Genomic DNA, 15,016 nt, shown 5'->3' with positions numbered 1-15,016 from the left:
CATCTTTTCCGCTTCATCGAGGAACACGGCAGGGATGCCCGATCTCCCCGTTACTATTTGCGCTGGCTATAGAGCCCTTAGCATCCCTGTTGCGCTCGCATCCCTGGGTGGTTGGCTTTCGAAGGGGAGTGAGGGAGGATAAACTGGCGTTGTACGCCGACGATTTATTACTTTACCTTAATGACTCCTCCACCTCCCTTTCTACTGCCATGGCCACTATAAATGACTTTGGAACATACTCGGGTCTTACTATAAATTGGGATAAATCAGTCATTATGCCCGTAGATTCAGAAGACGCTCTGCAATTAGATCCGGCCATCCCATTAAGGAGTGTCAGTACGTTTAAATACTTGGGAGTATTTATCTCCAGAGAGGTCAGAGCATATGAGAAACTGAACATGACACCTCTGATAGATAAATTTCAGCAGAAACTGGCGGTTTGGCGTAAGCTACCGTTGTCAGTGGTGGGCAGGGCGATTCTGGTGAAGATGATATGGATGCCACAGCTATTATATATTTTACATAACTCCCCTGTGTGGCTTCCTTCTCGCCTTTTCTGCAAGATTCACTCTCTCTTCCGTGCACTGATATGGGGTTCTCAGCACCCCCGCATTAAATTAGAAACCTTACAGAGGGCTAAAGATGACGGGGGTCTTGCCATCCCCAATGCAGCAATATACTTCCTTGCGGCCCAATTACAACACCTGCGGGGATGGGAGGTGGGTGATGGGGGCGATCAGAACAAAGCTCTGCTTGGACACCATCTACAGTCAGACTCTTTGTTTGAAACCCTGGAGGCTAAAAAGATATTAATGCTCAACCCTCAGATACCAACGCTATTACTTATACATAAATTATGGTGGAAGATCCGGAATCTATATGGTGTCACGGGTTACACACAATACACATCCATATGGGATACTCCGTGGTTAGGAGAATTGTATTTTCTGGAGGGGTTTTCCGCCTGGAGAGACACAGGAATTAGGAGAGTGCTGCAGTTGTATGATGGCAGACAGCTGAAGCGGTTTGACCAACTGCAAAGTCAATTTGTGCTGCCCCATGCTCAATTTTACAAATATTTACAGCTACGCCATGCATGTGAAGCGGAAGGGGACATACTGGCATCGGACGTACATTATATGCCACCTATGAACATCGTAGGGGACTCTGAGTCCACTAAGGGACTTATCTCCTGTCTATACCGACATCTTATATCCAAGCACCTAGATAGATTCCCCCTTCAATTGCGGGAGAAATGGGAGGCAGACATAGGCCCTATAGAGGAAGGTCAATGGACAGAAATAATGGAAATGACACCTAAATTGTCCTTAGGGGAGCAGCATAGACTATCGCACCTCTACCTGTTGCACCGGGTATATCGCACGCCACAGTTTCTCTTCCGCATAGGGATTCGGGACACACCCATGTGCCAACGTTGTCATGTCCATGAAGGGGGGATACTGCATATGTTTTGGCGCTGTCCCAAGCTGTTCCGCTATTGGAGAGGGGTGGCGTCGGCCATACAAAAAGCATACTCAGTGGAACTGCAACAGTCTCCACTGGTTTATGTGTTAGGATATGTGGAGGACGTAGCATTACCTGTTGTAGAACAACTTGCAGTAGCCCGTATTCTATTTATGGCGCGTAAACTCATTGCGCAGCATTGGCTGGACGAGACCCCTCCTTCAGTTTCGGAATTTGTGGGGAAGGTTAATTGGTTGATTGGCATGGAGAGATATGCGTATGAACAACGAAAAGCATCCAAGAAATTTGAGAAACTCTGGGGAAAATGGTTGGCGACCCCTGAATTAGGGTCCGCTGGCTCTCGCACATAGGGTGGGGGGTGAGGTGGGCAGGGAGGAGGAATGACTTCTGCTATCACTGCTTGTATCTTGTCTCTGCTGGCTGGTAGGAGGTGTGCAGGGCAAGGCTCAGCCGGACAACTTGGTCGTGCTTTACCTTTAATTGCCCTTGGTGAATATTCTTCGATTACAGACCCACTCACGCGGTGGAAGGAGGTGGAGAACCATGGACTGCAGACTTTTATGTACGATCATAAGGACTGTGGAACCGACCGGTTTGAGGAATGGGGGGAGGGTGAGGGAGGGTTGGGGTCGGAGGGTATGCCCTCTGGGGAGTTTTTGTTTGTTACTAAAAAATACATATATTTCAATAAAAATAATTTGGATTAAAAAAAAATGTGCCTCAGTGCTGCTCTATAAAGTGCTAAAGCGCCCCTATAAACACTCTTAGCTCTTCTATACACAGTCATCTGGGCCGTGCCTCCATTATGTATATGAAAGTAATTTTCTGTTAGGAAAAGGATGAGCAGTGTGTATATGGCGCCACTTATGGTATATTACTGAACATCAGAGAAACCTGCAGCACATGTGTATGGCTTCATCCAGCAGTAGATGGGAAAATCAGTCATTTCTCCTGCTGCCATCCACTATAATCTCCAATTATAAGATGCCAATACAGACTGTGATGAACTATGGGCCTCACTGCCAGCCCCAATATGCCATTCCCATCACCTGCCCCCATCTACTACTAACACAGCACTAGAAGAAGCCGCCATGATGGCCCTTGTCATTCCACTGGACACTAGACTGTCCCTCATGATGGCCACAGCACAGTGTATATGGCTGAGCAGCTCTATGGGCTCCTGCCTGGCAGGTGCCACCTGAGGGCCCATGACCTCTGACTTCACATCACCGCAACAACCACCGCTATTCACTTTCTACTGTCGACCGAAGCGACCAGACCGAAGTCTACAGAGGAGAGAACCGCGGGAATGGCGTCCACTGGACACGGCGAGGAGAAGAAGAGGAAAGACGGGAAGAGGAAGAGAGAGGAGGAGGAAGAGAGCGGCGCTGGATTGGAGAAGATCCAGAAACGGAGGAGAGGATTGGAGGATGAGAAGACCACATCCAGCCAACTTCGGCAAAATAAGTTCTACAACTTCTCCTATCACTTTATACTCTATGAGGGGATTCAAGCAGCCTTATGGCAGCCATGTCCTCTGTTGCCCATAGCAACCAGTCACAGCCCAACTTTCCTATATCCATCAGCTCTGGTAAAATGAAAGCTGAGCTGTGATTGGTTGTTATGAGCAACAGAGGACATTACTACTGTAATACTGCTGGATAAATCTCCCCATAAATGCCTATTTTATCTAAATATATTGCTCCCTGTTATCAGCCATTATACTTTATACCCTATAGCTCATCTCTCCTTCTATCACCACAGTCAGCTCTAGGGCTGCTACAAAGGGGGATTCTGACTCACTGTAGAGATGACATGGGATCTTAGGGGAGTGGGCATTGTTTATTTCCATGTCCGGGCCTATATAGGCCGCTATAAGGCACAATACATATACTGACCTTTATAGCATCAATACAACCTTACAGCAGCCTATCTGTACCTGGAGATGTAATCTGCACTTATCACAACCAACTCATAGAAACATCTCATGATAGTTTTATGTATCCCTATATAGTAACAGTGGAATATCCCTTTAGGATCTCTTCATATAGCATCCAATAACAACACAACCTGCCATACCGATTGCACAGTCCACCCATCCTGTAGACCCCCAAGCCCCCCTCCCCCCCAGTAGACTTCTTATGTGCATTCTCTATTTGTTTTCTTTAGGTGGTCCTGGCATCCGTCCCCGGCCGAAAGATCTACATGGCCATCAAGATCATCGCCAAGAAAGGGGACAATGAAGAAGTCATCAAGAGAGAGCGGCGGATACTCCAGGCGTCCAGAGACTGCCCGTTTACAATCATCACGGAGTATCTGTCCAGTGGCAGCCTGGAGGGACTGATCAGGATGTGCGGCTACCTGGACATCGGCAACGTAAGGTAAGAAGGAGGGTCCTTTTTTTTTGTTTTTGTGTGTGTGTGTGTGTGTGGGGGGGGGGTTGGAAGGAAGGGTAGAATGTTTAAAGAAGGATGTTATTAATCACTATTCTTTTTTCTTTCCTGTTCCTGGGACCAGTGTAACGCCTGGAGTAGTGGATCCACTGGACCGTCACCAGCGATGGCACTAACCTCACCAGGGAGCGGAGTCTAAGGGGCCGCTTGTTTTCACCAGAGCCCGCCGCAAGGCGGGATGGACTTGCTGCGGCAGGCGACCCCCAGGTCGCTACCCCTGGCTTGGTTGCTAGCGACGGCAGGCGAGGCGTGGCAGGAGCAGTAGGCAGGAGATGGTGCTGGCAGAGGTCTGTAGACGTAACCGCAGGTGACAGGCTGAACACAGGAGCAATGGAGTGACAGGGGAGCAGGAACCAGGAACAAGGACTAGGGACCAGGTAGCGGATAGGTATCAGGAACAAGGACTTGGGACCAGGTAGCGGATAGGAATCAGGAACAACAGGGGGCTGGGCCAAACGCTATGGGAAGCATGTAGAGGCTCCAACACCTGTAGTGGGGCAGGGCTGGAACTTATAGGGAGTGATTGGTGCAACTAACCAATTAAGGGCGGATTGGCCCTTTAAATCTGAGACAGCCGACGCGCGCGCGCCCTAGAAGGCGGGGACGCGCGCGCCGGCCGGCACAGTGAGAGACAGGAGCGGAGGAGAGGTGAGGCGCCCCCAGGGGCCGAACTAGCAGCAGCGCCGGGTCCCTGCACAAGGACCCCGGTGGCTGCATGGGGCAGGAGGAGGTCGCGGCGGCGGCCCGGAACACGGGCCGCCGCCGCGGCCGTGACAACCAGTAAGGCCCATACACAGGTTCAGTTAGTTAAAAGAACAATATACATATAGTTCCTAAACATTAATGATAAATAAATGTTCCTTTTATCCTCTCTATATCTGTGTAACGTAATGTAAGGTAAGGAGGTTTTCCTTTTTTTCTTTTTTCAGGGTGGGGAATTGTTAAAGAAGGATGTTATTAATCACTATTCTTTCTTCTTTCCACGAGATTCTACGCAGCAGAGATCGTATGTGCCCTCCAGTTCCTCCATGGAAAGAACATCGTCCATCGGTAAGTAGAACTTCCTCCCCCTCTTAGTCTCCAACCCCCTTCTCTTGTATCACTCAACAGATTTATCATTCTCTTCTTTCATTGCAGAGACCTGAAGCCGGAAAACATCATGGTGGATGCTGACGGCCACATCTGTGTCATCGATCTGGGATTGGCCGAAGATGGGGTGACCGCCTCCAGGAACATCGGTGAAATGGCGGGAACCTTCCACTACATGGCCCCCGAGGTGCTTCTCAGGAGAGGATACGGCGCAGCAGTGGACTGGTGGAGCCTGGGGATCGTGCTGTCCAGGATGGCATCAGAACACCTCCCATTCTACAACGGCCCCGTCATGCAACAGGCTTTCAAGGCCATGACCACCGAGAAGCCCAAATTTCCAACTTGGCTCGACGCTGATGGAAAACACCTCATCAAGAAGCTGCTGCGCAAGAATCCCGAGGAGCGCCTGGGTGTGTGCGGGAACATCAGGCAGCATCCATTCTTCACCAACATCGGCTGGAAGGAACTGGAGGAGAGGAGAGTAACACCACCATGGAAGCCAATGGAGACAAATCTGCAAAATCAAGATCTGCAGTGGCCGGAGGACAACGACACCCTTCACCCCCGGGACGACTTCAATTACATGTCACCAAGTTGGACCCGGTAACATCCTCCTCCTATGGAGATACTTCATATTAAATTTTCTTTTTCACTTGGGGTCTCCATCTTTGTCCTTGTCTTTTATCTCTGTAAATGACCATGTGTCTGCTTCTCCTTAGATGGATGAGAAGATCTAGACTGTGAAGAAAACTACGACCATCTGGTAAGTTGCATCTATACATACAGGACACCTATCACATGTGCTGTTATATAGCTGGATGGATCATTATGAACCATTCCCCTATGATAACAGAAGCTGCTGTAGATGCATATTTAACAAACGTCCTACTCTTATGTCTTGCAGGATGAGCCCGCGCCAACTGATCTCCGCTTCCAGACTCCTGGATGTCTCTGCTGATGTGTCACCTCGGCTGCCCTACAACATCAGCTCTCTCCATAACATCTACATGCAGGACCTCTACCATCAGGATACTGCCCCAGGCCCTTGACCATGGCGTACTCCAATCCCGGGCTGGCATCTGACATCTCCAGCCTGAAGACCCTCTACACCCCCAGGAGCGGCCTGTGCTTCCATCTGGAGAGTTCAGGAACAATAGCCGCATAATGAAGTCCTAGGGCGCGGAGTGGCGGCTATTATCCCTGAACTCACCTCAGCACAGGCCAGGTAAGTGCCACACGCACCACATCCACATCACACACACTATAGGATAGGTACAGGCACTCACACCCAGCACTTAGTACATGTAGATTAGATACCGGCTCGATCCTGGGATTTATTCCGATTGCCATATTTGGGGTCGGGAAGGAATTTTTTCCCCCAATGGGGTTTTCGCCTTTCTCTGGATCAACATCAACACATTATTTTCTTATAATGTCAGGTCACACATACCCCTATCTCCAGTAGCTTAAAAAATTCTAAAAATTGATTTAATATAAGGTAAAGTTTGACTCCCAGAACAGCCAGGTTAGGTATCAGCCCCTTATCCTAAGATCAACACGTCCCATACATTGGTTTAGCTAGTTAAATGAACAATATACATATACATATAATAGTATTATAACCTTAATAGATCTAAAACAATTCCCTCCGCTCCCCATTATCTATAAATAAAATTTTCCTTTTACCCCCCTATATCTGTGTACTTGTCTTTATTTCTATTGGACATCCGTGTAATAAATGTCTTAGAACAGTCATGTCAAACTCTGGTAACATTATTTTTGGCCCGCCAAAGGAATTAATTGATTTCCTAGAGCTGACCCGCCCAGCCAATAGGATATCCTGAACAGTGTTCCCTTTAAGGCTGGGTTCACACTATGTTTTTGCAATCCGTTTTTTTTCATCCGTTTTTTTTTGCAAAAAAACAGATACATTTGTGTGCATCCGTTTTGATCCGTTTTTCCATTGACTTCCATTATAAAAAAAATGGATCAAAATGGATCCGTTTTTTTAACGTACACAAAAATGTAGCTGACCCTACTTTTGCGTCAGTTAAAAAAAACTGATCCGTTTTTATACAATGAAAGTCAATGGAAAAACGGATCAAAACGGATAAACACAAATGCCTCCGTTTTTTAAGGGTTTTTTTTTTGCAAAAAATGGGTAAAAAAAAACCATTGCAAAAACGTAGTGTGAACCCAGCCTAAGCTGCAATGCCTCGCAGCTCAAAGGAAAACCTGGCTTACTGCTACCAGCCGCCTGTAAAGGAGTAGGAAATCTGGAGGTAAATCCCAGCTCCTGTACGTACATTTTGTAGCGTACTATGTAATGTACGTATAGAAGCAGGAACTCCTTGCTCCTGTACAGAAGAGCGCCGCACATTTCACAAAGCGTGATGACGTAATCTCGTCACGAGCCAGCAGTTATTACAGGAGGAAGAAGAGTCCCGTCCAGCATTGGAACGGAGGACAAGTGAGTGGTATTTTTTTTTTTAACTTGGATTTGGTACAGACTAGGGGCATTACTTTGGGGACAGAGGGGTTAATCAAAATGGAGGGGGAGAAGGCCTGAAGACAGGAACAGCAGCTGCATTTAACAACGAAATGGAAATAGATGGGTGTTTGGGTTTCTTTTCTGTTTGCCCCAGGCACCATTACAGTAAGGTGGCACAGGGGGCACATAGGAGGCAGTATTATAGCATGTGAGCACTTTAACAGTATGGGGGCATTGTTACAGTATGTAGGCACAGGAGTTACTATAATAGTATAGGACACAAGGGGGCATTTTTACTGTATGATGGCTCAGGAGGTATCGTAACTGCATGGGAGCACAGGTGAAATTATTACTGTTTGGCGGCATTATGGACTGGACTTCTGCTGGACAGGGAGCCTTATTTACTTAATAACAAAAAAGTTCTTATCTCTGTGCTGGAAGAACTATAAAGATAAAGAAAGATATGCAAAGAATCATGGCAAGAAGTCCTATCTAGCTGTCCTATTCCTGTTTAATATACACAGTGGCTCAAGTTTAAAGTGTACCTGTCAGTGTACCTATCATACCTGTCAGTGTACCTGTTAGTATACCTGTCAGTGTACCTATCATACCTGTCAGTGTACCTGTTAGTATACCAGTACACCAGTCAGGGTACCTGTCATACCTGTCAGCGGGCTGGCTTCATAGGTACACTTTGAAGCAAATGTACCATCAAGTTTTTAGGTAAATGGGCCAGCGTGGCCCAGCATGAAGCACTGGAGATGAGCCCGATGATCTCCCCTACCCCTCTGTGACACAGCTTCATTAGAATCAATGGAGCCATGTCACAGAGGGGAGGGCAGGTCATCACACTGGGGGCGGGCCTGCCTCCAGGGCTTCATGCTGGCTGATGCCCGGGAATAGACTGATGCCATGCGTGGGAACTGGGCACAGTTTAAGAAAGGACCATGGCATCAGCATCCCCACGCCGGCACCAATCCATTCTCTTTAAAGCATTAGTGCCACATAGTTACATGTTAAGATCAGTGAGGGTCTCATTCCTGGAACCCCCTCTGGTTATTAGTTATAGCCTGTTGAAGCATGCTTACTTCCAGGCTTAGCACATGGTCACACTGACAATAGGAAACAGGCTCCAGAGACTCTAATGGAGTCCATCTTCTGTAATCAGCCGGACAGCGCAGCAAGCTGCAGTTTGAAACACACTTCACCGGCTATAACTTATGATTAGAGATGAGCGAACCTCAAGCATGCTCGAGTCGATCCTAACCCGAACTTTCGGCATTTGATTAGCGGTGGCTGCTGAAGTTGGATAAAGCCCTAAGGCTATGTGGAAAACATGGATATAGTCATTGGCTGTATCCATGTTTTCCAGACAACCTTAGAGCTTTATCCAAGTTCAGCAGCCCCCGCTAATCAAATGCCGATCGACTTGAACCTGAACACGGTTAGCTCATCTCTACTAATGATGGAATCAGGTTCCAGGAACGTAAATGACAGTAATCCCTTACGCTTGGTATATATTAAAGAAGTTCAGCCCAAAGTATTTTTTAATACGTTATTGCAAATTCCTAATGTACATTAATTATGGGAAATGCACATATACTGCTATTTCCCTTAATTTAGTAGACCAGAGAGTCTTCAAATTCTTTTAAAAACCATGATGTCACGAATCAGGTGTAATTCCTATGGAATGTCCAGTAGGGGGCGCAGTATATGTAGAAGTCTATGGCACTGTATTGAAGTATATGGAAGAGCATGTAATGTAAAAACTACCCTTTATTTATCGACTATGTTTATGGAATAATTTGGGGAGCAAGGACACTTGAGGCGGCGGCTGCTGCGGGGGTGGGGCGGGCGCGGGGGAATGTGGGCTGGGGGGGGGGGGCTTGGTGATGGGGATCTCCTTGGTATTACTCCCACATCATCTGCTCATACTATGTACTATCATACTATGGAGTAGTAGTAGTGTCTATCTGTCCCAGTGCACCAAGGAGGGAGGGAGGAAGGAAGTAGTTAGATGCACCGGAACCTCTCTCTCTCCCTGCTCGGTGCCCTCCATTTGGGGAGCAAGTGTCCTTGCTCCCCAAATTATTCCATAAGCATAGTCCATCTCTAAACATAGTCCATCAATAAAGTGTAGTTTTTACATTACAAACTCTTCTATATACTTCAATACAGTGCCATAGACTTCTACATATACTGCGCCCCCTGCTGGACACTCCATAGGAATTACACCTGATTCGTGACCTCACAGTTTTTGAGAGTTTAAGGATTCCCTGATCTACTAAATTAAGGGAAATATCCCTATATGTGCATTTCCCACAATTATTGTACATTAGGAATTTGTCTAACTTTCCATAAGTAATAACATATTAAAAAAAACTTTTGGCCGGAGTTGTCCTTTAAGTGTATAGAAACATCCTTACCAATATATATATATATATATATATATATATATATATATATATTGTAGGCAACCAGCAGGAAAAATAGTGGAAGGTAGATATGTGCCAAGCAGGTTATTGTGCTCTGTATGGAAGTTTCAGGGAGTTCAGGGTTGCCAGTCCGCTTGTACATCCCAGACTTTCCACATATCTGAATTGCAGCAGGAGAACTACAATGTATGTGCCACAGAGGTCCTGGGACTCTGTGGGGGAAAGACAGCAGTTCGTGGTCAGTAACTATAGGTTACTGACATTTGCTATTTAGTATAGCTGCTGTGTGGCTAAAATGGGCTGTCTTTCTTGGAACGGCTGTAGCGTGGGTGGGAGGCCGTTCCCATATTCCGGTCCAGGCTTTACTGGGTTTTTTAAAAGCCTCTGACTTGGTGCATGAGGTGTGGAGAGACAACCTGCTGAGAGTTTTTGATTGAGTTGATCCACAGTGAATCTCGCAGACAGGAGCTGGAGAGAGAAGCCCTGCAACAGAGCTGCTACAGACTTGCTGGTCTGAATAAGGACATAACTACACGGTGGTGTGTATATGCTTTCTGTTAATGTTCCTGAAAGTCAACTGCTTTGTGTTTGAAGCTAGAACGGCTGCTGTAAAAGCCTCACGCTGGACTATTTTTTTTCTGGTTTGTTACCAATAAACGTTTTTTAGTTGCATCCAAAGCCTGCTTGTGCCTACCTCTGGTGACGCTAATTCCCACACATGGTGGAGGATGCGGGCATTTGGTTGCTAATGGTAACAACTGCATGATTTTGGTGAATTCAGTAATCAGCATATGTCCTGGGTAAAAGCTGCTGCAACTCTGCCAAGCCAGTCCCCTGCTATGGAGGAGCTCTGCAAGCAACTGGTGGAGGCCAATGCTGCCCAGAAAGAAACAAATCGTTTGTTGCTGGAACAAATTGCAGTCCTCAGGGACAATGTTTCTGCTCAGAGGACAGAGGACTTATCTGGGCTCATACATGTGAAAAAGGCAGTGCAACGCGCCTTGCAAAAGATGACCCAGGACGATGATGTAGAGGCTTATCTGGCAGTTTTTGAGAGACTTGCTGAAAGAGAAAAACTCCCTGCTGCAGTATGGACTGAGGTTCTGGCACCTTACTTGATTGGGGAGCCTCAAAAAGCATACTTTGATTTGACTGCAGAGCAAGCCAAGGACTATGACCTCCTTAAAGCTGAGATTATGGCCCGGCTGGGAGTCACCTTAGCAGTTCGGGCTCGCAGAGTCCATGATTGGCGGTTTGAGAAACATAAGCCGCCTCGCTCTCAGTTGTTTGACCTGCTACACCTGGTGCGCAAGTGGCTACAACCAGAGTTTCTGGATCCCTCAGCAATTGTTGACCGGATCGTTATGGACCGCTACACAAGTGGACTTCCTAGAGACATTAATCGCTGGGTTTCCCAGGGAGACCCCAAGTCACTGGATGAGCTGATTTCCTTAGTGGAACGTTATACCACTGCAGAGACCTATCTGGGGCCTGAAGGTAAACTCCAACACTCCATGGGGCGCTCCGGGGATCGCTTTCAGAGGACAAATGCCAAAGCCTACTCGGCTGACCAGGAGAGCCGAGCCAGCCGACCAACTCAGGGTGGTGCACCTAAAGGAGAAAGGTTTGTTGGCCCAGGAAAGGTACCCTCACCCTTTAAAGTCCCCTTGGGTAGCCGAGCAGAGGTACGTTGTTGGAGGTGTCAGCAACAGGGGCATATTGCAGCGCACTGTCCTCAGCAAGAGGAACCAATGGAGTGTGGTGCCACCCGTCGCCTCTCCATGTTTGCCCATCCTGCTTGCAGCGCTACACCCCTGCATGAACATGGCCCCCAAGAGAGCCAACTTTGGGTAAATGGGGTCAGTGTTGTCGCCCTGTTGGACTCTGGCAGTCTGGTCACCCTCTTAAGAGCTTCTATTCCCCATGTTCTGTTATCTCCAGAAAAACGGGTGGGGGTGGTTTGCATTCATGGGGACATTAAGCACTATCCTCTTGCCAAAGTGACTATAGAGACTGGCTGCGGGACACTAAACCATGAGGTGGGTGTGGTGAAAGACTTGCTACATCCTCTGGTTGTGGGCCGGGACTTTCCGTTATTCTGGGAACTCTGGTCTCAGCCCCAAGGTGTGTCTGAAAATGTCTTGTGTCCCCAATCTCTCAGTCCGATTCCCCTAGATGAAGATGTCCAAAGTGATGCAGTAGGGGTGACCCCTAATATACCGGACAATTTTCCCTTAGCAGTGTTGGCTGGGGATGAGGGTGAGATGTCTACTTCTGAGCAAAACGTTCCTGAACTAGAGGTATCACGAGAGAATTTTGGAACTGCTCAGTTGCGAGACCTCACCCTAAAAAATGCTTGGGAAAGTGTAACAGTACTAAATGAGGTTCCACAAGAGCCTGATGCTGAGAAAAGGTTTCCACACTTTTCTGTCCAAAATAATTTGTTGTATCGTGTCAATAAGGTACGGGAAGAATTAATAGAGCAATTGTTGGTGCCAGTGCCTTATAGGAGGATGGTACTAGAAATGGCACACAGTCATGTGCTAGGGGGTCACTTGGGGGCAGAAAAAACACAAGAGCGAGTCCTGCAAAGGTTTTATTGGCCAGGCTGTTATCAGGAGATTGTGAAGTTTTGTAGGTCCTGCCCAACGTGTCAATTAACTGCTCCTATGTCCCATTTCCGGAGCCCTTTAGTCCCCCTACCAATAATTGAAGTACCATTTGAGAGGATAGCGATGGATTTGGTAGGCCCATTGCTAAAGTCTGCCCGGGGTCACCAATATATTTTGGTAGTGTTGGACTATGCCACCAGGTACCCTGAGGCCATTCCCCTGAGAAATACCTCCTCAAAATGCATTGCCTGGGAGTTAGTTCACATTTTTTCTAGGACTGGCTTGCCAAAAGAAATTCTAACTGACCAAGGTACGCCTTTTATGTCCAGGGTGATGAAGGACTTATGTAAACTGCTGAAAATTAAACAGCTTAGAACCTCTGTTTATCATCCTCAAACAGACGGCTTAGTAGAGAGGTTCAATAAAACCTTGAAAGGAATGTTGAGAAAGGTAGTAGAAAAGGATGGGAGGGACTGGGATTGTCTGCTGCCATACCTCCTGTTCTCCATCCGGGAGGTCCCTCAGTCTTCCACGGGCTTCTCCCCATTTGAATTGATATATGGGAGACACCCCAGGGGTCTGCTAGATATTGCCAAAGAATCTTGGGAGAGTGAGGCTACCCCTTACAGAAGTGTGATAGATCATGTCACCCAAATGCAGGATCGCATCAGCAGTGTTATGCCCATTGTGAGGGAACACATGAAAAGGGCCCAGGAGTCCCAGAGCAGGATATATAATAGGGCAGCTAGGGTGAGACAATTTAACCCTGGTGATCGTGTACTGGTGCTTGTTCCCACAGTTGAGAGTAAGTTCCTAGCAAAGTGGCAGGGTCCTTATGAAGTGATGGAGAAGGTTGGAGAGGTAAATTATAAAATCCATCAGCCAGGGAAAAGAAAACCTATTCAACTGTACCACATAAACTTAATTAAACCTTGGCATGATAGAGAGTCCTTGGTAGTGTCCCTGACATCCCAACTTGACACTCACTCAGATATTGGGAAGGTTACCATTGGTGATGCCCTGTCCAAACCCCAAAAACAGGAAGCTTGGGAGTTACTACAGCGTAATAGGGATATGTTTACCGACCTTCCAGGTACTACAGATGTTGTTCAACATGAGGTAATTACCGACCCTGGGGTGAAAATACACGTTAAGCCATACCGAATTCCAGAGGCCCGGAGACAAGCTGTCTCTGATGAGGTAAAGCGCATGTTAGCCCTACAGGTTATTAAAGAGTCCAAAAGCGGTTGGTCTAGCCCCATTGTATTGGTCCCTAAGCCAAATGGGACCTGGCGATTCTGTAATGACTTCCGCAGACTAAACGAGGTCTCTAAGTGGGATTCCTACCCCATGCCCAGGATGGATGAGTTAATCGAAAGGTTGGGGCCAGCCAGGTACATTACTACTCTCGACCTCACCAAAGGTTACTGGCAGATTCCCCTTTCAGAAGAGGCAAAGGAGAAAACTGCCTTCTCCACCCCAGAGGGGCTATTTCAGTATACTAGGATGCCGTTTGGTTTACAAGGGGCCCCAGCTACCTTTCAGAGAGCAATGGACAAGGTTTTGAAGCCTCATACCAGGTACGCAGCGGCCTATTTAGACGATATTGTGGTCTTTAGCAGTGACTGGGAATCCCATCTGAGCAAGGTACAGGCAGTACTTGATTCACTCAGGGAAGCTGGGTTTACTGCTAACCCTGAGAAGTGTGCTGTTGGCTTAGAGGAGGCTCGCTATTTGGGCTATATTGTTGGTAAGGGTACAATAAGGCCCCAAATAAACAAAGTAGAAGCGATTCAGAGTTGGCCCCAGCCTCTTACGAAAAAACAGGTAAGGGCGTTCCTAGGGATAGTGGGCTACTATCGTAGGTTTGTGCCAAATTTTGCCTCCATAGCTGCACCATTGACAGACCTAACAAAAGGGAAAAAGGCAATAATGATTCAGTGGTCCGAGGAGGCAGAAAAGTCGTTTCAGGCCCTGAAAAAAGCCCTCTGTAGTCAACCAGTGTTAGTGGCCCCTGATTTTACTAAAGAGTTTATTGTGCAGACGGATGCCTCAGAAGTGGGTTTGGGCGCAGTAATGTCACAGGAGGTAAATGGAGAGGAGCACCCCATTACATATCTGAGCAGGAAGCTCACTTCCTGCGAAAGGAATTATTCTATTGTAGAACGAGAATGTCTGGCCATAAAGTGGGCTCTGGAGTCCTTGCGGTACTATCTGGCTGGTAGGAAGTTCAGATTGGTGTCAGATCATGCTCCATTACAGTGGATGTATAGAAATAAAGGTAATAATGCCAGGGTGACAAGGTGGTTCTTGGCATTACAGGACTTTAAGTTTGTAGTAGAACACAGGGCAGGGAAAGATCATATAAATGCAGATGCCTTGTCAAGGGTCCATTGTCTGATGGGATCAAGTGCCCAGTCTCCTGGCCTTGGGCAGAGGGGGGGGATATGT

General features: G+C 47.3%; 1 protein-coding gene and 1 pseudogene across 1 annotated transcript; both read left to right on the top strand.

The window, feature by feature from the left end:
• The window catches only part of LOC138772585 (catenin alpha-1 pseudogene), a 719,716-nt pseudogene that overhangs the window by 72,529 nt on the left and 632,171 nt on the right, over nucleotides 1-15,016 (top strand).
• On the top strand, nucleotides 2,795-6,432 carry LOC138771820 (protein kinase C theta type-like). The gene is made up of 5 exons (XM_069951827.1): nucleotides 2,795-3,076; nucleotides 3,655-3,866; nucleotides 5,076-5,630; nucleotides 5,747-5,790; nucleotides 5,932-6,432. The coding sequence occupies exons 1-4, from the start codon at nucleotides 2,795-2,797 to the stop codon at nucleotides 5,769-5,771; spliced, it is 1,074 nt and encodes a 357-aa protein (XP_069807928.1). The 3' UTR covers nucleotides 5,772-5,790; nucleotides 5,932-6,432.

This window comes from Dendropsophus ebraccatus, chromosome 14, assembly GCF_027789765.1.
Source record: "Dendropsophus ebraccatus isolate aDenEbr1 chromosome 14, aDenEbr1.pat, whole genome shotgun sequence".
Taxonomy (NCBI): Eukaryota; Metazoa; Chordata; class Amphibia; order Anura; family Hylidae; genus Dendropsophus; species Dendropsophus ebraccatus.
Note: the sequence above shows the minus strand (reverse complement) of the source record. Positions and strands in the feature narration are given on the sequence as shown.